Source organism: Zootoca vivipara, chromosome 17 (assembly GCF_963506605.1).
Source record: "Zootoca vivipara chromosome 17, rZooViv1.1, whole genome shotgun sequence".
In the NCBI taxonomy this organism is placed as follows: domain Eukaryota; kingdom Metazoa; phylum Chordata; class Lepidosauria; order Squamata; family Lacertidae; genus Zootoca; species Zootoca vivipara.
Window position 1 is genome coordinate 1,825,497 of NC_083292.1, and position 25,980 is coordinate 1,851,476.

At 45.1% G+C, this 25,980-nt stretch overlaps 1 protein-coding gene across 1 annotated transcript in view; it reads right to left on the bottom strand.

Annotated features, from left to right (window-relative positions):
- Positions 1 to 25,980, bottom strand: part of AACS (acetoacetyl-CoA synthetase) — a 54,050-nt gene that overhangs the window by 19,408 nt on the left and 8,662 nt on the right. The window contains exons 3-8 of the mRNA XM_035098023.2: positions 23,640 to 23,760; positions 20,221 to 20,334; positions 8,236 to 8,333; positions 3,941 to 4,055; positions 2,540 to 2,621; positions 1,065 to 1,212 (exon numbers count right to left, since the gene is read on the bottom strand). Coding sequence (XP_034953914.1) covers positions 1,065 to 1,212; positions 2,540 to 2,621; positions 3,941 to 4,055; positions 8,236 to 8,333; positions 20,221 to 20,334; positions 23,640 to 23,760 — 678 coding nt within the window. The remainder of the gene's footprint in view (positions 1 to 1,064; positions 1,213 to 2,539; positions 2,622 to 3,940; positions 4,056 to 8,235; positions 8,334 to 20,220; positions 20,335 to 23,639; positions 23,761 to 25,980) is intronic.

Here is a 25,980-nt window from a genome sequence, read left to right on the forward strand (position 1 = left end):
TGTGAAAACCAGCTAACTCCTATTGCTTTTGAGTGTCACAGTGCTGACATCCAAACTTAAAAATGGAAAGCGTAATGCTGGTGGTCAACAAGAGAGGTTTAAAGACTGTCTCAAGGCAAATCTAAAAAATGTAGTATAAACACCGACAACTGGGAAACACTGACAACTGGGAAACACTGGCCTGCAACTGCTCCAGTTGGAGAACAGCCTTTACCAAAGGTTTCATGGGCTTTGAAGACACTTGAACTCAGAACGCAAGGGATAAACGTGCTAAGAGGAAGGCACGCTTGGCAAATCCACACCGTGATCAACTCCCGCCCGGAAACCAATGTCCCCACTGTGGAAGGACGTGTGGATCCAGAATTGGCCTCAACAGTCACTTACAGACTCATTGTTAAAACCCCCTAGAAGGTCAAACCATTTTGGGATTCAGGGACGGTCACCTTGGATATTGTTAAGACATGTTTTGCTAAAATCCTTGCAAGAATTTTGCCAGCTGCAGCTAATAAAGAGATGCCTCAATAGTTTCAACAATCCGTTCTGTCACCTTTTTTAAAGATATTGGTAATTTTGGCATCCCAAAAGTCTGCTGGGATCTCCTCTCTCCCCCAGATTTTTTCGATGAGTTTGTGAAGTTGCACAGGCATCCTGGCTAGCAGCAATTGAAAGCCCTCTCCTCCATGAATCCGTCTATCCCTCCTTTTAAAACCTTCCCAATTGGTGGCCATCACTGCCTCCAGGGGGAGCGAGTTCCAGAGCCTGACTATTGTTAGATTTCTTTGGGAAAAGAAATTTTATCCCAGCCCTTGCTGTGCAGATTTTCTCCTTGCAGGGAGTTTTCTGAAGTTGTGATTTCCCCCCGTCCAGAGTCTAAAGTGGTACAGCCCATTCTGTCACCGCAGGCCTCTTACTCCTCAATTCTCCCAGGTGTGTAGATGCAGCAGAAGTACGCTTGGCAAAATCCACCAAACAAATTCAGTCTGTTGGAAGGTGGGGAAAATGCCTCTCCTGTTGCTTGTTTACTGTGCAGAGGCTCCACAACCCCAAATAGCAACATGACCTACCCCTGATGAGTGAACCATGCATTTCGGAGCTCCTGTTGTGCCAGAAGAATACATAATAAAAAGAGGGTGGCTGAAAGGAAGCTGTTCGAACTCTAGCTGGGGGGCTTGATCTCCCTTCCCTGCCGCAAGAAAGTCTTCTAGAAAGACGCTGAACAAAGAAGAAGAAAGAAATGGAGGGGAGGGAGAGAGAATTAACATCACTATCAAACCTTTGTGACATTTATTTTGTATTTATTAATTTATTATTACTTTTCTCAAAGTGGCATCCATGCTTCTCCTCCTTCCCCACTGTATCATCACAACCACCCTGTGAGGTAGGCCAGGCTGAAAGACAGTGGCTGGCAAAGGTCACCCAGGGCCCTTCCGTGGCTGAGAACAGATCTGAATGCTGGTCTCCCAGGTCCTAAACTGACATTCTAGCTCAGGAGGGGGGAACCTGCCTCAACCTGAGGGCTTCATTACCTTCTGAGCAATTTTCTGGGGCCCATGGTGTATTTTTAATCATTCTGTATGTTAACAATACTGTACAGCTGGTTTTCATGTTTTGTAAGCCACTCGGAAGTCATCTGGATCTGGGCATTAAGCTAATAATAATAATAATAATAATAATAATAATAATAATATGATTTATATGTATATGCCAAGAGCTACTCTGGGTGGCTTTCAACACATTAAACATCAAACATTAATAATAATAATTTATTATTTATATAACTCACATTATACAAGTGAAACTCGGAAAATTAGAATATCATCAAAAAGTGCATTCATTTCAGTAATGCAACTTAAAAGGTGAAACCAATATATGAGATTGATGCATGACGTGCAAAGCAAGATATGTCAAGCCTTTATTTGTTGTAATTGTAATCGTTTGTCGTTAGGCGGGTCAATTATAAATGGAATGTAATTAATTAAATGTAATAGCAATGTTTATTTTTGTATTATTGTAACTATTTATTTTATTACGGTAGAATTTCCCAAAGAAAGCATTTGTAAAAATTAAAAGAAAAATAATTTTAAAAGTTGCATTACTGAAATAAATGCACTTTTCGACGATATTGTAATTTTCTGAGTTTCACCTTTATAACACACACACACACTTTCTCTCAATTTCTTGAAAAATTAAGTGCCACAACCCTGGTAACGAAACAAGCCAAACAAGCATTTTGTTGCGGGAAAAAGCACTTCTAACTAATCCATTGTTTTCTACTCTCTCTCCAAAATTTGAGCAAACACTCAAGAGCATGTCCTCCCTTCTGCAACCCTTGCTGGTTGTCTTCTGAGTGGGCACACAAAATGACCCACTTTGCAAATATCTGAGAAGCCCACCAGTCAGATTCACAAACTAGAAAACTAAATGCACAGCCTCCAATTAAATGTAAAGTAAAATATATTCTGCATTCAATGACACCAATTGCTTTAAAGAAAAAGATAGGTAGATAAAGAGATGTACATTTGTCCAGCCCACTTTATACCTGTGCGAAATTTTGGAAATGTCTATAGATTCTCTCGAGGAAACATATGGGATCACCACTACCTTTTTTAGATCTGGGAGTCCTGAAAGAAAGGAAAAATTCAAGGGCTAAATGGAGAGAAATGACAGCTGTTTCCACTTTTAAAGTGTCTTCCTATAACCATAGTTTGTTCAACAGTGACCCAGACCACATGTATTACTGGAGTAGTAATGAATTTAGTTTATCCTTTTCCACCTCTCATGTGCCTCTTCAGTGGAGAGTTCCTTGTTTGCTGAACCACAGTTTCAGAACTGAGAAACGGATTTCCACACTCCCTACCAACCACGATTGTCAGCTTGACCCGGTTTGCTGTTTCTCGACTCTTGATGTCACAGGGAACTCAGGTTTAACAAACCAGAAAATGTCTGCTGAAGCCAAACATGCAAGAGGAGCAGAGGAAGAAAAGTGGGGAGCACCTGTGATCATTAAGAACATAATGGGCCCTGCTGGATCAGACCCAAGGCTCCTCCACTGCTACCTTGCAGCAACTGAAGAGAGTTATGCCTGGTCCCTTTCTAAAGCAATTTAAGTTGGTGGCCATCACCACATCTTGTGGAAATGATTCCACAGTTTAGGATCGCTCCTTCCCAATAAAGCAAACAATGAGTGTTATTTAGATTATACAGGAGGCTTGTTTCTGCCAAGAGGCACTGCTCTGCATGGCAATCTGTTTCTGTGAAGCCCACATTCACCGCTTTGTGCTCCCCCATGCTGCCTGTGCATTTGGCCGTGCAGCTCTAGTAGGTGTAAACCACATGGGCCTCCCTTGTCACAGCCACCCATATGCCCAGTTTCCCAAGCTCTGACCGCCCCGTTGGGCAAAGGACAAACCTGTCTAAGGTCCAGGGCTTTGCACAACACTAGGTGCTGAAGTCCAACAACTCAAGCAAAACATAAGGAACCAACCAGACAGGGCCAGCTCAAGACGTTTTGCTGCCTGAGGCAAAGGACAAGATAGCACCCTCCCACAAGGCAAATGCAGAAGCCAACTGGATTGGCAGTTGAACCTTTTACCCCAATACTGGTGGCAGAAAAGTATATTTCCCTGTGCCTGGGGGCAGCCAGGTTGTGTAGGGAGCACAGAGCAGGCCCCGTGGCACTCACAGCTCTGTCTCCTTCCTGTCCCTCAGCATCTGCTGCCTGAAGCAGCTGCCTCACTCTGCCTCATCATAGGGCCGGCCCTGCAACTAGGACTTTAGCAGTGGTACATATGCAGCCATTGTCAGGCATCAGAGGGCTGGGCAGTGTTGTACACCTCAGGCGCAAAGCTATTAATCTCCTCAATACATTAATGAAGGGATGGAAGAGAGAAGCAATGCCCCATATTCAACAATTCCCACAAGCGTGCAAGGCAGCCAGTACCCTTTACGACGTTCTGAAGCTTTTCCAAGTGATTGTGTTTCTTCCCGTTGTAAATGACAGCTTCAACAGAAAAGATCAACTTGGGCTGAATTTGCGAAAATCTGTCCAGTACACCCTGAAGGAGACAGACAGAAATTAATACAGCCATTAACAGGAGTAAGTGAGAACATTAGTTTCCCCCAGATTGCAAAATGCGGGGACTCTTTAAACATTATCCTTGTCGCAAAAGCACTATTTTCTTAGCCCTTTCAAATATACCATTAAAGCAGGAATAACTAACATGGCACCCTCCACTTGTGGACTACAGATCCCATTCTCCTTCCCTGGTTTACAATGATGTGCATGAACAACAGCCAATTTTGTCCCTCCTCTGCTGCTGTGCAAGGAGGAAATGGGAAGCCTTTGCTTCTGCTTTTAAAATAACCAGAGTTCCTTGCTACATCCAAATATGGAGAAACCCTGGTTTGTTCAAAAGGAGGAAACTGTGGTTTATGGTAGATTGTTTGAGCAGGCTGTTTAACCCAAGAGTAGCAAACAGGATGCCCTCCAGAGGCTGCCAGACTCCCAACTCATAGAATCATAGAGTTGGAAGAGACCACAAGGGCCATCCAGTCCAACCCCCTGCCAAGCAGGAAACACCATCAAAGCATTCTTGACATATGGCTGTCAAGTCTCCGCTTAAAGACCCGAAAGAAGGAGACTCCACCACACTCCTTGGCAGCAAATTCCACTGTCAAACAGCTCTTACTGTCAAGAAGTTCTTCCTAATGTTTAGGTGGAATCTTCTTTCTTGCAGCTTGAATCCATTGCTCCGTGTCTGCTTCTCTGGAGCAGCAGAAAACAACCTTTCACCCTCCTCTATATGGCATCCTTTTATATATTTGAACATATCACCCCTTAACCTTCTCTTTTCCAGGCTAAACATGCCCAGCTCCATAAGCCGTTCCTCATAAGGCATCATTTCCAGGCCTTTAACCATTTTGGTTACTCCCTTTAGCCTCAGGCCAGCCTGGTCAGCAGTGGTGGGAGCTAGAGCCCCATTTCCTCACCCCTGATTTAAAAGGTCCAGGGCTGCTTCTCTGCCAGGGGTGCACAACCTGCGGCCCTCCAGAAGTTTCCCGTGAGCCCCAGCCAGCATAGCCATTGATCAGGATGAAGGAAGGTGTAGTCCAACAACACCTGGTGAGCTACAGGTTGTGCACCCCTGTTCTATGCCCTCTGCTCTGGCACCTTAAAAGTTCTATGGAAAAAGCTGAATTCACAGCCCACTGGAAATTAAACCCATCAGGCAGGGTGGGAATGGGATGGTTTTGTGCTTTGTTAAATACTGGTGCCATGAAAAAGTGTGGTTCTTCTCGTTGAGCTAAAATAAAAATAAAATTGTGCAGAATGGGGGGGGGTTAAATTAGTCACCATAAATTCTCTCACTTAAGTTACAGTTTCTTGAACAGCCATGCCTTTGGTTGATGAAAATGGGGTTATGCTGCCCTCCAGTGGCAAACTTCAAAAAGTAAAGAGTGTTTGTATTATTTAATATAAATAATTTACAGTCATACCTCTTCCTGCGAACGCTTCATGTTGCGTTTTTTCATGTTAAGAACGCAGCAAACCCGGAAGTGTTTACTTCCGGGTTTCGCTGCATGCGCACACACAGAAGCGTTCTGCACGGTTCACACATGCGCAGATGCGCTGCTCTGGTTGTATACTTTTGGGGGAGTGAACTGCTCCGGAAGGGATCATGTCCGCAACCAGACATGATCTGGTTAACCACTGACATATTAACCACTGTAATAAAAAAATCTGGCTGTAATTAACATTACATTTCTCATCCAAAGTGTTCAGCGCAGCATGTTATCGATTCCCACTTCTAGCTCTTAGGGTTTTTGTGTGGTAGGTTAAGTGCAGAGGAAATGAGAGATTCAGGGCCTCCCACCCGGCAGTGATTGAAAGCCAAGCCTCCTCAAACCAAATTCATCACTTTTTTAAAAGTGCTTTTTATTGAATTTTGTGACAACAAAAATAAGTTACAGACATATAACCATAAATCCTAAAGATCTTACAAACAAACTTCTTTTCTATTCCCAATTCTTATTCTGTTCTTATAGACTTCCTTCCTCCTCAATGCAGTTCTGATTTTCCTTTCTTGGTAAACTGCTTCTTTCTCATTTCATCATTACTATCATTCTCCATATAATATACTTGTAACCCTTATTTTATTTTACAAAAATTACTCAAAAGCAAGTCCAGATTTTTATTTGAGGACAGTTCAAGACACTCTTTATACATTCCCCACTCTTTTTGGGACTTTAACTTGGACTGTCCCCTAATTGTGTCTGTCATTTTTGCCAGCTCAAGATAATCGAATAATTCATCCTGCCACTCTTTTTTAGTTGGTACTATATCACTTTTCCAATTTTTGCTGCCGTGGTTGCATATAAGAATATTTTCTTATTTTTATTTAAGATATCTGATTCTAGTATGCCCAATAAAAAGGCTTCTAGTCTCTTTATAAAATTTTGTTTGAATATTTTTTTCAATTCTTTGTACACCATATCCCAGAAGCTCTAAAAATTTTGCAGATCCACCACATGTGGAATAGTGTCCCCTCTGCCTGATTACACCTCCAACACATTTTAGAGCTTGCTTTGTACATTTTGGATATCTTACTAGGTGTTATAAACCATCTGTAAAACATCTTTAAAAGATTTTCTTTTAAAGAGTAACAAGCAGTGAATTTCCAGTCTTTGTTCCATAACCTTTCCCATACCAATAATTGAATAGTTTCCCCAAAATCCATTGCCCACTTGATCATTACCTCTTTTATTTGTTCATCGTTGACCTCCCATTCCAAGAGGAATCCATACATTTTAGAAATTACTTTCCTCTTATTCTGTATAAATTCTTTATCTATCATTGACAATTCTTTTGCAAAACCTCTTCTTTTAATCTAACTTGAATATTTCATTTAGTTGATGGTACTGTATTGAATCCATCCCGCCAGGTAGTGCTTTATTTCCTCATAATCTTTCAGTTTCAGTTTGTTACCTTTTTCTTCTAACGGGTCTTTTATACGTAGCCCAGGTTTCCATATTTTTCCTCTTGGCTGCTAAGGCCCCCAAAGGCGATAGGTTTTAGGTTCTACTAAATCCTTATATCTTTCCCACATTTTAAATAAAGGTTTCCTTATAATATGCCTCTATGGACTTTCACCTTTTCATAACCCAAGTACGCATGCCACCCATAACAACTGTCAAAACCTTCCAACTCCAATAGGTCACCTTTTTCCAATGTTATCCATTCCTTTAACCAATTTAGACAGGCCGAATCATAATACAATTTCAAATCAGGTAATGCCATTCCTCCTCTGTTTTTACTATCTATTAGTAGTTTGTGTTTTTATATCACCAAATAAATCTTGATAGGTCTTTTTGCCAAGTTTTAAAGCATCCCATTCCATTAATCACCAGTATCATTTGAAATAAGAACATCAACATGTGAAGTACATTCACCTTTACTGCTGAGATTCTACTGTAATTTCAGCCTGTCCCAAATTTCCAACTCCTTTTTCTTTCCGAATTTTTGAATAATTGTCATTGAATAAATTACTGTTTTTGTTTGTTAGCCAGATTCCCTTATTTACTATCGTTAATTCTGAATTTATTTGTAATTCTTCTTTCTTTGTTTTTTGATTGGGGGATGCTCGTGTAATCTCACTGTATACGTTGTACAAGTAACAATAAAGTATTTCAGATTTCAATTTTTTCTTGTAAAGACATATTGGCTAACATATTGGCTTTATTTTTATTTATTTTAAATCCTGCCACTTTCCCAAAAATTTTTCTAATATTTTTTGTACACTTTCTTCTGGATTTTCCACAGTTATCAAATCATCCGCAAAGGCCTTTATTTTAAAATAAAATAAAAACAAATTCATCACTTTTGAACCAGTGTAGCAGAGTGCCAGTTGGTAACAGAAGATGACGATGATCAACCTCTATTATTCACTGCATTTGTTGGTCGCTTTATGCAGAAATAAAAGTCTCAAAGCGACCTAACCTCAAGTTAAAATACAAGCAAGCAAAATTAACTAAGAGGCAAATGAAAACTAAAAGACCTGCCCTCAACACTCTTATGGGTGAGCAGTACAGCAGAGGCTGATTTAACCACCAAAAGTTTGGCAAAATAAAAGTGTCTCAGGCTGGCACCTAAAATCTGGTCATGACAGCACCAGGCGCCTTTCCGGAAGGGGCGAGGGTTCCTGGGAACAAGAGCTGCAAGGAGTTACCGGTACTTACATTGATGCCAAAGTCCGGCGACGTTGCACTCCAGATGGCGCCAATGCTCGCTGCGGCCAACATTGCTTCTACCGCATGGATGCCATTGGGCAAGTAGCCTAGGACAGTTTTAGGAATTGCAGTGGTTACAACACTGGAGGAAGCCTGCACCCAGGTGACATGATGGCAAACAAGCCCACATTCAAAGAAGCCCAACATGCTAGAACACTTTTTGTCATTTCTCCAACTTGGTGAATCAGATATCTCCAAGAAGGGCTGGGAATGTCCTTCCATCCAAAACCCGGAGAGCGGCTGCCAGTCAGTGTGGACAATATTGAGCTAGATCAGGCACCCCCAAACTTCGGCCCTCCAGATGTTTTGGACTACAATTCCCATCATCCCTGACCACTGGTCCTGTTAGCTAGGGATCATGGGAGTTGTAGGCCAAAACATCTGGAGGGCCGCAGTTTGGGGGTGCCTGAGCTAGATGGACCAGTGGCCTGAATGACTGACTACAAAAGTAGCTTCCTATTTTCCTAGGGAATTTAGCAAACGATGCTTGTTTCCTAGTCATTCATTTCTGAGCTGCACCATTAAGTTCCATTTTATTGTTGTCATTTCAGTCGCTTTAATACTGCGTGTATAAATAGCTGCAAAATAGGCTATCTGACTTAGGGCCAGTTTACTCCCAGGATCACCTCTTATGTGCCTGTTCTACCACCTCCATCTGCTGAACTTTCACTTTTGCAGGGCGACACGCTGCTCATCTCGCTTTCTGCAATGAGTCATTTCTTTAACGTGGCAGACGCTGTGCTCTGGAACTCCCTTCCTATTGAAATTAGGCAGCCATCTTCCCTGTACTGTTTTAGATGCCTGCTGAAAATTTCTGTTTCAGCAGGTGTATCCAGACCCATGATTTGGTTACATGTGGTTTTAAAGTTGTTCTGGTTTGCTCTGTTTAATTGTTCTTAAATGGTCTTGGGTACCTATAATTGTTTTAAATATGTTTATCTTACAGTACTTTACTTTTAATGGTACTGTACTGTATTGCTCCCAGATGCATTTACCGCCCCAGAGTCCTTTGGGAAGAGGGCAGGATACAAATTTAATAAATAAAATAGTATTTAGTTATTTTCCATGTCTATCCCACCTTTTTCTCCAAGGACCTTAGGGCAGTGTATATGGTTCCCCCGCTCCCCACACAACAACCCTGTGAGGTAGGTTAGGCCGAGAGGCGGTGATAATAAACCAACAAATATTTTGGTTTTAGAAGCGAGTGCGGGTTGCGGGTAAATTTGTGCAGTTTTGTAAGTCAGTTCATAATTCCATTTTTGGGGTAGTTGAATTAGGTGGAAAGTAGAAAGCCGTCTTACACCAAGTAATTCAGCACCCTGAGTGAGGACAAAAATTGGGGTGTTTCCCCCCCCCCCAAAAAAGCGTCATCTGGAAGAAAAGCAGGCTAGCGGGGGAGAAAATGGGAAAGTACCATTTCCTGCACTCCGAGTTTAAAGCTCAATCTCCAAACCAGTTGCACAGTGAATTCATTTGCAGGGCTCCCTTTTGTGAGATTGCAGGCACTGGCAAAATTGCTGCCTAGAGCAGGAACAAGCTGCATTCAATGAGGATATGTGTTGTGCTTAAGGGGTAAATATGCAACAAAACTTGTTCTTTCAGGGCTGAAGGTACATTTAAACACTTCTATAATCTGGGGCCTGTTGTCTTTGTCCATGGAGTTTTCTTGGCAGGGATACTGGAGTGGCTTGCCAGGTCCTTCTCCAGGTGGATCATGTTTAGTCAAAACTCTCCACTATGACCTGTCCATCTTGGGTGGCCCTGCATGGCATAGCTCATAGCTTCTCTGAGTTATTCAAGCCCCTTCGCCACGACAAGGCATTGATCCATGAAGGGGATGAGCCCCTCAGGTCGGAAGGCGTCCAACATGCTACTGAGGAAGAGCGGAGGACAAGTACAAGTAGATTCAGAGCTGATGAAGCGGCTGGGCCAAAGCCGAAAGGACGCTCAGTTGCGGATATGCCTGGAAGCGAAAGGAAAGTCCGATGCTGTAAAGAAAAATATTGCATAGGAACCTGGAATGTAAGAACCATGAATGGAGGTAAGCTGGATGTGGTCAAAAATGAGATGACAAGAATAAATATCGACATCCTGGGCATCAGTGAACTAAAATGGAAGGGAATGGGCGAATTCCGTTCGGGCGACTATCATATCTACTACTGTGGGCAAGAATCCTGTAGTAGAAATGGAGTGGCCCTCATAGTCAACAAAAGAGTGGCAAAAGCTGTAATGGGATGCAATCTCAAAAATGACAGAATGATCTTGATACGAATCCAAGGCAGACCTTTTAACATCACAGTAATCCAAGTTTATGCACCAACTACTGGAGCTGAAGAAAGTGAAATTGACCAATTCTATGAAGACCTACAACACCTTCTAGAAATGACACCAAAGAAGGATGTTCTTCTCATTACAGGGGATTGGAATGCTAAAGTAGGGAATCAAGAGATAAAAGGAACAACTGGCAAGTTTGGCCTTGGAGTTCAAAATGAAGCAGGGCAAAGGCTAATAGAGTTCTGTCAAGAGAACAAGCTGGTCATCACAAACACTCTCTTCCAACAACACAAGAGACGACTCTACACATGGATATCACCAAATGGGCAGCATCGAAATCAGATTGATTATATTCTCTGCAGCCAAAGATGGAGAAGCTCTATACAATCAGCAAAAACAAGACCTGGAGCTGACTGTAACTCAGATCATCAGCTTCTTATAGCAAAATTCCAGCTTAAACTGAAGAAAGTAGGAAAAACCACTGGGCCAGTAAGATACAATCTGAATCAAATCCCTTATGAATACACAGTGGAAGTGAGGAACAGGTTTAAGGATTTAGATTTGGTGGACAGAGTGCCTGAAGAACTATGGATGGAGGCTCGTAACATTATACAGGAGGCAGCAACGAAAACCATCCCAAGGAAAAGGAAATGCAAGAAAGCAAAATGGCTGTCCAACGAGGCCTTACAAATAGCGGAGGAGAGGAGGCAAGCAAAATGCAAGGGAGATAGGGAAAGATACAGGAAACTGAATGCAGATTTCCAAAAAACAGCAAGGAGAGACAAGAGGGTCTTCTTAAATGAGCAATGCAAAGAAATAGAGGAAAACAATAGAATGGGGAAAACCAGAGATCTGTTCAAGAAAATTGGAGATATGAAAGGAACATTTCGTACAAAGATTACCATAATCAAGGACAAAAGTGGTAAGGACCTAACAGAAGCAGAAGACATCAAGAAGAGGTGGCAAGAATACACAGAGGAATTATACCAGAAAGACATGGAGGTTTCGTACACCCCAGGTAGTGTGGTTGCTGACTTTGAGCCAGACATCTTGGAGAGTGAAGTCAAATGGGCCTTAGAAAGCACTGCTAATAACAAGGCCAGTGGAAGTGATGATATTCCAGCTGAACTATTTAAAATTTTAAAAGATGATGCTGTTAAGGTGCTACACCCAATATGCCAGCAAGTTTGGAAAACTCAGCAATGGCCAGAGGATTGGAGAAGATCAGTCTACATCCCAATTCCAAAGAAGGGCAGTGCCAAAGAATGCTCCAACTACCGCACTATTGCGCTCATTTCACACGCTAGCAAGGTTATGCTTAAAATTCTACAAGGCAGGCTTAGGCAGTATGTGGACCGAGAACTCCCAGAAGTGCAAGCTGGATTTCGAAAGGGCAGAGGAACCAGAGACCAAATAGCAAACATGCGCTGGATTATGGAGAAAGCTAGAGAGTTCCAGAAAAACATCTACTTCTGCTTCATTGACTATGCAAAAGCCTTTGACTGTGTCGACCACAGCAAACTATGGCAAGTTCTTAAAGAAATGGGAGTGCCTGATCACCTCATCTGTCTCCTGAGAAATCTCTATGTGGGACAAGAAGCTACAGTTAGAACTGGATATGGAACAACTGAGTGGTTCAAAATTGGGAAAGGAGTACGACAAGGTTGTATATTGTCTCCCTGCTTATTTAACTTATATGCAGAATTCATCATGCGAAAGGCTGGACTAGATGAATCCCAAGCCGGAATTAAGATTGCCGGAAGAAATATCAACAACCTCAGATATGCAGATGACACAACCTTGATGGCAGAAAGCGAGGAGGAATTAAAGAACCTTTTAATGAGGGTGAAAGAGGAGAGCGCAAAATATGGTCTGAAGCTCAACATCAAAAAAACCAAGATCATGGCCACTGGTCCCATCACCTCCTGGCAAATAGAAGGGGAAGAAATGGAGGCAGTGAGAGATTTTACTTTCTTGGGCTCCTTGATTACTGCAGATGGTGACAGCAGTCACGAAATTAAAAGACGCCTGCTTCTTGGGAGAAAAGCAATGACAAACCTAGACAGCATCTTAAAAAGCAGAGACATTACCTTGCCGACAAAGGTCCGTATAGTTAAAGCTATGGTTTTCCCAGTAGTGATGTATGGAAGTGAGAGCTGGACCATAAAGAAGGCTGATTGCCGAAGAATTGATGCTTTTGAATTATGGTGCCTGAGGAGACTCTTGAGAGTCCCATGGACTGCTAGAAGATCAAACCTATCAATTCTTAAGGAAATCAGCCCTGAGTGCTCCCTGGAAGGACAGATCGTGAAGCTGAGGCTCCAAGACTTTGGCCACTTCATGAGAAGAGAAGAATCCTTGGAAAAGACCCTGATGTTGGGAAAGATTGAGGGCACTAGGAGAAGGGGACGTCAGAGGACAAGATGGTTGGACAGTGTTCTCGAAGCTACGAACATGAGTTTGACCAAACTGCGGGAGGCAGTGCAAGACAGGAGTGCCTGGCGTGCTCTGGTCCATGGGGTCACGAAGAGTCGGACACGACTAAACGACTAAACAACAACAAATAATCTGGGGAATTAGCCTCATTGGAGAGGAAGTGGAGCTAGCAGGCATGAGAATCCCCTTTCCAGCGCCTGCTTTTTAGTGCGTCTTGTCAGGCCCACAACTGCACATCTTCAGCACTACAGGTTGGAAGTGGCCTCAAGAGTTTGGAAAATTGTGCGCATGGCTGAATGGGTGAGGTCTTTGAAACGGTGCTCCCTGAACGCATGATGCAGAAGGGGTAAATTTGACACTACACAGCCACCAGCGTCCCATATACCATGTGGAGGAGAGGTTGCATACAAAGCAAATCCTCAATAATGATTGTCAACATCTACGTAATGTGTTAATAATAACTCATGCTCTTTTCATGCTCAAATTGTACTCTAAAAGGGCTTTGGGAGGGGCTTGTATCTTATTGGGGGGTTGAGAAAGAAAATATTGATAAAATAATATTTCACACGCACAAAAAACACCTGGGACTTCCTGCATGCCAAGCTATTGCGGGCCCCTCTCCTCCTACTTCCTGCCACCCGCAGGGAAATGGAGTCTGGTGTTACTTTGGCTCAGCCCCAGTCATTCCTGCCGCTCTCTCCCTCTGGGCCAGTAAGCAGCAGGGAAAGAGGCTCTGGGGGCCAGGATGCCGCCCCTTGCTGAGGGATCAGGTCCTGCCCAGCGCCCGATGGGATGGTGCCACCACAGTTTCTGGCCCTAGCGCACACTGAGTACACTTCTGGACAACCTGTTTGTTGAATGTCCATCTTTGTTACCAGGGAAATCAGATGCAAGCTGTTGCTTTATACAGATTCAGAACAAAGGTCCCTGTAGCTTAGCAATGCCTACACAGACTGGCAGTGGCTGTCCAAGGTATCAGGATGGGTTCTCTCCTAGCCCTACCTAGAGATGCTGCTGGGCAATGCGCCTGGGACAGGTTCTCTGCCACTCAGCCATGACCCTCTGGCTATTTAAGAAGTGTTCACTCTTCTTAGTTTCCAGGAAGGTTAAACAATGATGTATCAGAGCAAGTGTCACCCCCCCACTTCCCAATGCATTCCCCCATATTTGGCCGGGGGGGGGGTTGCTGCTGAAGACCTCCCAGTCAACTATAATTGTGCAGCCTGAATTTGCCAGTATGCGACAGAATCCCACCCCAAAATAGCAATGGTCTGGAATCGCTTGCGGATGACAGCATTTATGGGCAGCATTTGATGCAGTTTCCCATGCAAGAGAAAAGAGCTCCTCTTCTCGTAAAAGGTGTACTCATTAAAACCTGAACAAAGGTGCAATAAGATGGGGATCTTATGGATTCTGTGCCATCCAGTAAAAGAGGTTACACAATGATGTTGTCGAGATAACATCATTGTGTAACCTCCTACTTACCATTTCCCTAAAAGCTACCGTATATAAGACTCAATTTCCCCCCAAATTCTGACCGTGAAAAGTTAAAGTGTGGCTTATATTTGCAACCTTACAGTATGCAGCCAGGACCGTGGGGCAAACAGCACCAGGAGTGTGGCAAAGTGGTGCCAAGCCCTGGGCGTAGTCCCCCGTCCTCTCCTCCAAGGCCGGGGAGGGAGACAGCGAGGAAGGGAAAAGGCCACTGGCAACGCCGCGTGCCCCCCCCCAAGTATACAGCCAGGAGCAGAGAGGAATGGAGCAGCTTATATTCGGGGGGGTGTCTTTTTTTCTCTCCCCCTCCAAGTTTAAAGGTGCGGCTTATATTCAGGTGCGACTTATATAGTATTTCTGTTTTACTATACGCAAACAACACTGTACATCTGTCCCAAACAAAAGCAAGTTTGAGAAAACAGCTGAAGGCATTTTCTGAATACTGTTTAAAAGTGAATTATGGCATGGCAATGATACAGGACCCCCCCCCCTCAAAAAAAGGTATTTGGGTGAATGGCTCATTGAACGTGTAGGTTTTTAAACGATTTGGGTGGAGCTTTCGAGTCATCTGGAACAGGGTCAATTGAACAAGAAACGTGGTAGAAAAAGCTATGCAGAGTACTAAAATGTTAACACAACTTGCACACTAATCTAACTACTGGAGTGGTAAAAATGCAAACCAACGTTTCAGGCAGGTTACTTGCATTTAAGTTATGAATCTCTGTATGGAGATTTCTGTGTGTTAAGGTAATTGGCACTGACTGTTGCGGCTACTCTCGAGTAAATACGCCCAATTCCGTCCTGTCTTTAACGGTTTTATTGTGCAAAGTATTTACAGTGCAGAGATAGCTGAAAACATGACCTTCTAGTCACTCGCAGAATCTGGTAATGGCGCCCTTCTGCTCCGGGGCCAGCTTGGGCACCCCGAAACGCCACCCTCTAACCTTGCGTTTGGGCGCGCACCTCAATTCGGTTGCCGGAAGCGGCTGCGCTCCCTCTCCTACTTGTTGGCTTGAGCGGTGCAGGGGCTCTGATACATCGCTGAGCCATGCCTCCTCCATTCCGCTCCCATCCTCATTCCCCCCACCTGACCTGCTGCTGCCGCTCTCGCTGAGCAAAGTGCTAGTCAGGATGATGGGGGGAGGCTCCCTGTAGGGAGGTCCCCTGACATGCACGATTGCTTGAGGTCCACTGCTTTGCATTCCAGATGTACGGCCCCCTCCTCACAAAAGGCGCTAGGCAAATTAATGTAACCCCACCCCAGTTGTGAATATGAACTACCGTACAGTGGTACCTCGGTTTGCGACCACAATCCATTCCGTGGAGCCGGCCGCTCGCCAAAGGCACGCTTCTGCGCATCCGAGCACCACGGAACCCGGATGCAAACACTTCCAGGTCCGCGGTGGTCGGAAACCGAAGCGGTCGCAAACTGAGGCAGTCGCAAACCGAGGTTTGACTATATTACTAAACTTGACCTGGGTGTGCAGACTGAAAGGATCCCAAGTCATTCAGCCCACCTCCCACCCCAAAACAGGACCATAGAATCATAGAATCGTAGAGTTGGAAGAGACCACAAGGGCCATCCAGTCCAACCCCCTGCCAAGCAGGAAACACCATCAAAGCATTCTTGACATATGGCTGTCAAGTCTCCGCTTAAAGACCTCCAAAGAAGGAGACTCCACCACACTCCTTGGCAGCAAATTCCACTGTCGAACAGCTCTTACTGTCAGGAAGTTCTTCCTAATGTTTAGGTGGAATCTTCTTTCTTGTAGTTTGAATCCATTGCTCCGTGTCCGCTTCTCTGGAGCAGCAGAAAACAACCTTTCTCCCTCCTCTATATGACATCCTTTTATATATTTGAACATGGCTATCATATCAACCTTCTCTTCTCCAGGCTAAACATGCCCAGCTCCCTAAGCCGTTCCTCATAAGGCATCGTTTCCAGGCCTTTGACCATTTTGGTTGCCCTCCTCTGGACACGTTCCAGCTTGTCAGTATCCTTCTTGAACTGTGGTGCCCAGAACTGCACACAGTACTCCAGGTGAGGTCTGACCAGAGCAGAATACAGTGGTACTAATACTTCCTTTAATCTAGATCAGGCATCCCCAAACTGCGGCCCTCCAGATGTTTTGGCCTACAACTCCCATGATCCCTAGCTAACAGGACCAATGGTCAGGGATGATGAGAATTGTAGTCCAATACATCTGGAGGGCCGAAGTTTGGGGATGCCTGATCTAGATGCTATACTCCTATTGATGCAGCCCAGAATTGCATTGGCTTTTTTAGCTGCTACATCACACTGTTGACTCATGTCAAGTTTGAGGACAACCAAAGTGGATCCTGAGAGCACTTATGCCTGCAAAGATACTTCAAGATTAAAAGGATGAACACCCACCATCCATTTCTCAATGGTACTTGGATATTTATTTGGACACATGGTCTTTGTATGATTCAATTCAATTCAATTCAATTGGTTTGGATTGACAGGTCATTGTTGATGTGACCCAAAACAGTTTCTTTTTTCTTTCTGTAATATTTGGAATTAAGAATAATGTGTCTTAAGAGGGAGGAGGAGACAAGTTGCAAAACCTTTTCTGTGCAATCAGAGAGCACTGTGTAACTGCGTTCCTTTTCACCCACCTGCATTGCTCAAGAAATGTTGCGAGGGAGGCAGGTAACAGGAGAAATGCTTGCAGCACTAGGTCATCGAATGCCACATTGCCTCACACAACAGAGGACATTTAAATTGGCTTTTGCAACAGGCATGCCAGCACCCCAGGTAGCACAAGGGGCAAGATGGTGATGCGGCCTCCGCCTTCCCTGGGGTTCATATGCTACTTGAGTCATATGAGTCAGGTCCCAGGTTCTGGTATTAGTTTACAAAACCCTTTGTAACTTGGGTCCAGGATACCTTAGGGAACACCTGACGCCATCTATCCTTACCTGATCATCTAGCCTTCACAGGAGCCACTGTTAGTGGTCCCCCATGGCTCAGATTAGGGACACGGGTGGCGCTGTGGTCTAAACCACAGAGCCTAGGGCTTGCAGATCGGAAGGTCGGCGGTTCGAACCCCCACGATGGGGACCATTGCTCGGTCCCTGCTCCTCTCCACCTAGCAGTTCGAAAGCACATCAAAGTGCAAGTAGATAAATAGGTACTGCTCTGGCGGGAAGGTAAACGGCGTTTCCGTGTGCTGCTCTGGTTCGCCAGAAGCGGCTTAGTCATGCTGGCCACATGACCCGGAAGCTGTATGCCGGCTCCCTCGGCCAATAAAGCGAGGTGAGCACCACAACCCCAGAGTCGTTCGTGACTGAAGAACTTCCGGACAGTAAGAGCTGATCAACAGTGGAATTTGCTGCCAAGGAGTGTGGTGGAGTCTCCTTCTTTGGAGGTCTTTAAGCAGAGACTTGACAGCCATCTGTCAGGAATGCTTTGATGGCGTTTCCTGCTTGGCAGGGGGTTGGACTGGATGGCCCTCGTGGTCTCTTCCAACTCTATGATTCTATGACTGGACTTAACTGTCAGGGGTCCTTTACCTTTACCTATGGCTCAGATGCAAGGCTCAAATCCACCAGGAGCCATGCATTCAATGCTGCGTGTCCAGTTTTAATGAGCTGTATTTTAATGAGCTGAACTGAGTGGGTCATTATGAGTCATGAGGGTATGGAGAATGCGTGTATGAATTTAACATCGCTTAGTTTAATTTTTGGCTGCTATTTTGTTAAGATTGTTTTATGGATTATAAACACTGCATTGATTTGTTAATCAGATAATATGACTTGCTTTAATTGTGCTGTTTTGCTTATTTTTTAGACGTTGCTTTATTAACACAGCAATTGTTTCATGGATGATTTGTTAATTATTCTATATGATTTATGCTGTATTTGTGATGTTTATTACAACATTTTCTAGCATGTTGTTATTATTTATTGTTTGTCAGCCACTTTGGGATTCATTTGAATGAAAATAAATGATCAAAATCAAATCATTTTTTTGGAACTCTCCTCCAGTTGACCTCAGACAGCATCCCCTCCCTGTTGAAATTCCAGCATCTACTGAAGATTTTAAAAAAAATCCAGCAGACATTCTAACTGAAATCTGATTTTATAGTTTTAACAGATTTTTGCCCTTTTCTGCATTGCATCTTCTGCATCTTGGAGATGGTTGTAATTAAGAGCCATATTAAACAAACATCTGGAGGGCACCAGGTAGGCAGAGGCATGTCTGTAAGAGGCTACTGTGATGCTTTGAGCTCTGCCAAAGGGCTATTTTGGGGTTCCTTCTGCAAACTTAGGGGTTCACCCAACCCTGCTGATACCTCCCTGCTGCATGTGGATGGTGCTGTTTTGGCTACATAAGATTTAGCACACAGAGGCTGAGGCTGTTATTTGTATAGGTAAAGGTAAAGGGACCCCTGACCATCAGGTCCAGTCGTGACCGACTCTGGGGTTGCGCACTCATCTTGCATTATTGGCTGAGGGAGCCAGTGTACAGCTTCCAGGTCATGTGGCCAGCATGACAAAGCCACTTCTGGCGAACCAGAGCAGCGCACGGAAACACCGTTTACCTTCCCACTGTAGCGGTTCCTATTTATCTACTTGCATTTTGACGTGCTTTCGAACTGCTAGGTTGGCAGGAGCTGGGACCAAGCAACGGGAGCTCACCCCGTCACAGGGATTCGAACCGCCGACCTTCTGATCAGCAAGCCCTAGGCTCTGTGGTTTAACCACAGCGCCACTATACAGCAAAGAAAGGGGATATGTGGTCCTCCACATGTTGCTGCACTGCAACTCCCATAATCCGCAATCCACTAGGCATGCTGGGCAAATGGGATTTGGGAGTCCAATTGCATCTAGTGGGTCACAGGTTCCTCACCCCTGCTGTATAGGATAATAAACAAATGCAACTGTAATTGTATTAGTTTCAATGCTTCAAAAAAGGAGGGAGTGGGGCAGGGGAGAAAGGGTGCCTATTCTGAGAATTGTGCAAGATGCAAGCAAGAGTCAGTAAGACTTTTAGTCGATCTTTGTAACCCAGTCAACAGTCCTGTTTCATGCAGACAGAGTTGTATGATCCTTGGCCTTGTCCAGAGGGGTCAGGTTCTGATGCAAAGAACATGGCAGGCAGCAAAAGAGTGTGATTTGTCAAAGCATCACTATCTTCCTCTATTGCAGGGATGGGGAACTTGTGGTCCTGCAGATATTGCTGGACCACAACTCCCATCAGCCCCCAAGCACTGCCCACACCAGCTGGGGCTGATGGGAGTTCGAGTTCATTAAACATCTGAAGAGCTGCTCCATGCTGGTTTCACTCTTTTCCCCTCTGGAGCTGGAAGTCTGGGAACCCTCCAAGAGTCAGGGCTCCAAGATTTCACTTTATCCCAAGATAAACACAAGGCATAAAAGGTTCCTTCCTATGAATGTATGCACAAAATCAGGGGTGCCTGCGGCTTAGCATCCCAAGTACCCAGCCTTTGTTTACCTAGAGCAGGCATGTGCAACAGGTAGATCGTGATCTACTGGTAGATCACCGGTAGATCAGTGGCTCCCCCCCAAACAAGCTAAAAACTTTGGCTCCCCTAAAAAAAAAGCTCAGCAATTTTGACCTGAACCCCCCCAAAAGGGGGTAGAACACTGCCAGTTTTTAACTTTGTGAGTAGATTGCAGTTTCTTGGAAGTTGGCCACCCCTGACCTAGGGGATGGGCGTTTGAAAAGGGAGGCTGACTCACCGACAACTCTGTCTCCTGTTTGCACCCCCATCTTCCTCATGGCTGCTGCGAAGAGAGCGACCTGCTGCCTTAGCTCTTCAAAAGTCACCTTCACGATCTCTTCCTTGCCTTCCTCTGTGGAAGGAGAAGGGGAAAGTTTGAAGGAGGCAAGCCCCATCATTAGCAAGTTGACATTAGGATGCAAAGAACACCAGACAGGTGGGAGGGAGGCGACTGCAAGGAAAGAGTTTTCTTTCGCAAGACTTGGGCAGTGTCCAGTGGGCAGCTGCAAAAGACTGCCAGGGGAGGTGCAGTGGTGAGAATGCTGGTCTAGAAACAGAAGAGGCTAGTCACGGATTGTCTCACCACCCATGGATTTGTCTAATCCCCCTTTCAAAGAAGTCTAAGTTAGTGGCCATGGCATCACCTTGCAGAAATAATTTCCCTAATTTGGGGTTTCATCCTTCTCACCTGAACAAATTGAAAATATTATCTAGTTTACATAGGAAACTGCCTTATGCCCAGAAAGGACATTGGTCTATCTAGCTCAGTATTGTCTACACCAACTGGCAGCAGCTCTCCTGGGCTTCAGTCCCTCCCAGCCCTACCTGGAGACCACACTACAATGTTTGGCTGGTGATACACCATGATGTTGAAAACCCAACATCGCCCAGCCCTACTCTGGGCAGCTTCCAACACATATAAAAACAACATAAAACATTAAACACTAAAACTTCCCTATACAAGAGAAGATATCTGGTCTTCTAAAAGTTGCATCGCTATTTCTCTCCTTGACATCTCCTGGAAAATCTCCTTTCCCTCCTGGACGATGTGGGTGGAGATGCTCCTTCTGCTTTAAAGGTCAGCAGCAACACTTTGAATAGTGCTTGGAAACATCCTGAGGTAGCCCATTCCACTGCCAAACAGATGAACTACAGCTCCCACCATCCCTAACCACTAGCCATGCTGACCAGGGCGTTGTAGCAACCCCTGGAGTGTCAGAGCTTCCACATGCTCGGCCCCAAAGCCCAGCACAAGCTGGTATTCTAACCATAAGGAGGACAGAGCATCAGATGCGCTACAGAAACCTTGCTTGTGCAGCATTTCAAAGGAAGTGGTGGAGGCTGCTGCAGAGGTCTCCAGCTTTCCCAAAAAAGGGTCTCAAAACACTTGGCAAGGACCTCACTGGTCCTTCTGGGTGCCAGATCGCTTAAGCCCTGCTCTGACATTAAACCAGGAGCTATAAAAACCCCACGCCAGCTTAGCCCTTAAATCTCCTTAAGCAGAATAAAGAACCAGGAGGTGGAGGAGGAGGAGGAGGAGGAGGGGAACAACGCAGCCTAGCAATACACCTCTGGATCTTGCACACTTCCAGGAGGGATGGTACATCTGGCGTCAAAGAGAGCCTGTGGAGAAATCCTGTTACCTGCTCATGATGCAAATCTGTACACACCCAGCTCCTGTAGCAAAGCTCTCTGCTTCCCCTGCCTCTACACACCACACTTTAAAGCACATGGCTACCTGCCCCAAGCCCACCCAGTAAAACTGGGAGGGGTCAACCACAGTTCCCAGGATCCTTTAGGGGGGAAGCCGCATGCTTTAAGTGTGTGATGCAGAGGTGCCCCACTTCCCATAATAATAATAATAATAAATTTATTATTTATACCCCACCCATCTGGCTGGGTTTCCCCAGCCACTCTGGGCGGCTTCCAACAGAAGGCTGTGTGACTCCACCTATCACCCCAGGATGTACAGTCTCCTGCCCCCACTGTGCTCCTGAGCCAGCAGGGAGACCAAGAGGGTGACAACCAAAGTAGCATCCAGGCCCAGCTCAAGGTCAGAGTCCAAAACTAAAGATCAGGCAAGAGGCAGAACAGTCCACAGTCAGGGTCCAAGCTAGCAGACCAAAACAGAGGACTAGGCATTTCTCCAGATGGGTCGGGTTTCCACCTTCCCTCTGGCATGGGACCCATTTGTCCTTTGGGTAGAGATGGTCCCTCATGGGCCTCGTCACAGGATCCCAGCACCTCACCCCCAGATGGCACCTCTCCTAGCCTGCTTGCACTTCCTCTCAAGGATAACCCCCCTAGCTGAGACACGACATACGGCCTGACTGCCACCAATTGCCCCTGCAAAGTAGGATCGTTGAGTTTGAAGGGTCCTCAAAGGCCATCTAGACCAAGCCCCTGTGTGTGTGCAGAAAGGCCACCGTCCTGCAGCAACCTTGGTAAGTGGTCATCTGCTGGGCTGCAACCCTTAAATGATTCGGAACTGGCGTGCCTAGGCAGGTTTCAATGGATTATTTGCATGTCGGCATTAGGATGAAGACTCATCCAAAAAACCTGTCACCATCTGTGATGGGTTAATGGCAGCCTCCGCCAACCTGATGTGCTCTCCATTGGGCAGTTGGTGGGAGGCAGAGTTCAGCAGCACCTGAAGGGCACCAGGCCAGGAAACACAGAGTTACAGGAAGGAAAAAGGAAGCAGTGCCCCCAAGAAACTGTGGGAACTAGGAATTCTGCAAACAGGCTGGTTACTTAAGACAACCAGTCTCCAGTAGGCGGGAGAAAAAGTCCCGAGGGGAGAGCAGGTTAGGCAAAGGGCTGCCTGACAAACTAGTTTGGGACGATTGCAATCTCTCTACAAAGCCTGCAGGGCAGGAAAGAGTCTCTATGGCAGTACGGTAGAAGCGTTTGGCAACAAGGGGAAGCCCAGAGCAAGTCTGCCCCAAAGACACACTGCCAGGCTAATCAATATACTCTGCCCTGCTCCCCACCAAAAAATTGGCCTGATTGTTTAACCACTCCATGAAATGGGCTGCAAGTCAAGCGGATAAAGAGAGAGAGAGAGAAAAGGGAGTACAAATTCAACTAAGAGCATAGCTGCCAAGTCTCCCGTTTTTTTGCGGGAAACCCCCGTATTTAAACCCGTTTCCCGCTGTTATCCCAAATAGAGAAAAATCCCGTAAATCCCCCGGATTTCCTACCTGCCAGGGAGGCTCCTTCTGCGCATGTCTGGACATGCGCAGAACTGATTTCGGGTGCCGCTCTGCCCATGTCTGGGCACCAGAAATCGGGCAGAGCGGCACCAGAAGTCGCTTCTACGCGACAGAAGCGACTTCCGGTACCGCTCCGCTGCTGATCCCGGATTTTTCTTACTGGGAATTGGCGGGGTAAGACTAAGAGGAGTCTTCCAGAGGCAAAAATTATAGAAAGAAGTGTTTTGCAATGAAGAGAAATATTGGTAGAAGCACAAGGTTGACTGCTGCAAGTTGACTGCTGGCTGCCTGTTGCTAATGTTTACTGTTCTTTAATTGTATGAATGTGTGTGTTATTATAAATAAAGCGCAATAAAAAGACGGGGAGAAAATTGAGAGAGAGAGAGAGAAAGAGAGTGAATCACAGGCGTCACAAGAGCAAAGATTCACAATGACTACTTACGTGCAGCATAGAGCGCAATTTTATCATTTTCTTTGTGCTTTAAGAGGTTTTCTGCATAGTTCAACCTGCTGCCTTTAAACCACTCCGGAACATCTGCAATGCCCTTGGAAGGGTCAATCACCTGGTGGAAAAAATGTCGGGCACCCTTAGGAAAGAAGAGCTTCACGGTCACATCTACTACTGGAGTGGAGAAAAATTCCCACATTCCAAAATCCAGGCTGGCTTGTTTCCCCATTACCAGAATCCCACGTGAGACCACAGTGCCTTAAGGCCCACACTGCTTTGGGCATCTTCACTGCTACACAGCCTCTCTCCGTCTGTGGCCTTCCTGACATTGGGGGGCTCCTGTCAGCCCCAGCCAGCAAAGCTTTATTTGTCTAGTTAGTAAGTTTTCTTACCTGCCCTTCACACAAGGTCCCAAGCCAGCTTTAACAAAAACTACCATTTTAAAACAGATTATTAAAAGAATACTGCTTCTATTTAAAAACACACAAAGCCTTTCCAAAATTGAACAGAGTGATAAAATTCCACAAGAGATGGTGGGAGTTTCACTCTGACAGCATCTGGAGGTTGACAGGTTGGAAGAAGGTTGGTCTAGTGTTGCCTCATCCCCTTAAAACGTCTCATCCCAAAGTTGCCTCTCTTTTTTATCTCGCATACAGTCATTTGGCCCCAACCATGGAAATGGTTGCTTGCCCTGCTGTGGGGGAATAGCAAGCAACCATTACAAAAGCCCCACTTCTGCCCTGACTCCACCTTCAGTTTCCACCTTCAGGGCTGTGAACTGGGCACTAACAGCCACAGCTTGGTCCCCATATTCACTATACAGTTAAAAGCAGTATTGTGCCATGTTAAACAGTCACAGCTTCCCACCACCGACCAAGCAAAAATCTTGTAGTTTGTTCAGGGTGCTGAGTGCTGTCAGAAGACCCCCATCCTATTCCCCTGAGGGAGCTACAGTTTCCAGAGTTCCATGAGAAGAGGGCAAGGCCATAGTTAAGGGGGGGGGCTAGCTAGGTTCTCAGCCCTGGGTGAAGCCTCTAGAGGGGCATCAGTGAGGCTCCCAGCTTGGGGGGGGGGGGGTTCCTCTGACTATTCCCCTCCTTGTGGCTGCTGAGGGATGCTCATTTGCAAGGGGAAGCAGAAAAACCTTTCTCTTTCCTCCTGGAACTGTGTATGAAAGAGAAATCCTGGAGAAGGTTGCTCTCCAAGCAAAGTTGAAAAGGGAAAGTTTTGTTGCTTTCTTTCTTCTTCTTTTGCTTCCCTCAACATCTCAGAGATCAATTAAAAGTGGTGAAGAGATCAGAACACCACCTCCTGCCCTTTTGGGGAACAAAAGCATTTTGGAGCATTGCTTGCTTCTGTGTTCTCTCTCTCTCTCTCTCTCTCTCTCTCTCTCTCTCTCTCTCTCTCTCTCTCTCTCTCTCTGTGTGTGTGTGTGTGTGTGTGTGTGTCTGTGTCTGTGTCTGTGTCTGGATCTAGAGGACAACATACATGTTTACACCATGTGTATACATAAAGAGGGCACTGCTGCATACAATCAGCTACAAAAACTGAGTCCTCTTTATACTGAAAATAAAATACCTGTAATGAAAGAAATGTGATGCTGATATACAAAGCACTTTGTATTTATCTCTTCTTGTAATTTGGAAGAAAAATGTAGCCAATCCACTTCAAATTCTTTAATTGCAATGTCTCAGCAGCTAGCATTTTTAAAGAAAACTTGTGAAGTATTTATTCATTTTATTCCTTAGACTTGCAGGCATGGCCAAACTTGGCCCTCTAGATGTTTTGGGACTACAATTCCCATCATCCCTGACCACTGGTCCTGTTAGCTAGGGATGATGGGAGTTGTAGGCCCAAACATCTGGAGGGCCAAGTTTGGCCATGCCTGCCTTAGACCCTTAAACTGCATGCCTTCACTACTCAGAAGTAAGTCCCAGGTAACTGTGTAAAGATTATGCAGTCTTATACTGCAATCTTAAGCATTTTTACTTAGAAGTAAGTCCCACTGAGTTCAATAGGACTCTCTGGCATGTGCCTGATCATAATCACAGTTTCTATTATTATCATTATTATTATTATTAGATATTATTAGATCATACAATCATACTTCTTAGAATTCATCATACTTCTTAGAATTCATCTCTTCTCCAGCCTATTTCAAACTACTTTTTATGCCCTTTATGAACAAACATGTTGAGGAGTGGGTGTGGGTGTGGGTGTGTGTACACAAACACACATGGGGGTGTAAAGCAAACTGGGTCTTTGCCCCAGGTGACAGAAAGCCTAGTTTCGGCACTGGAAGAGGGGTTGACTGTTAAACCACCACTCTGGGAAC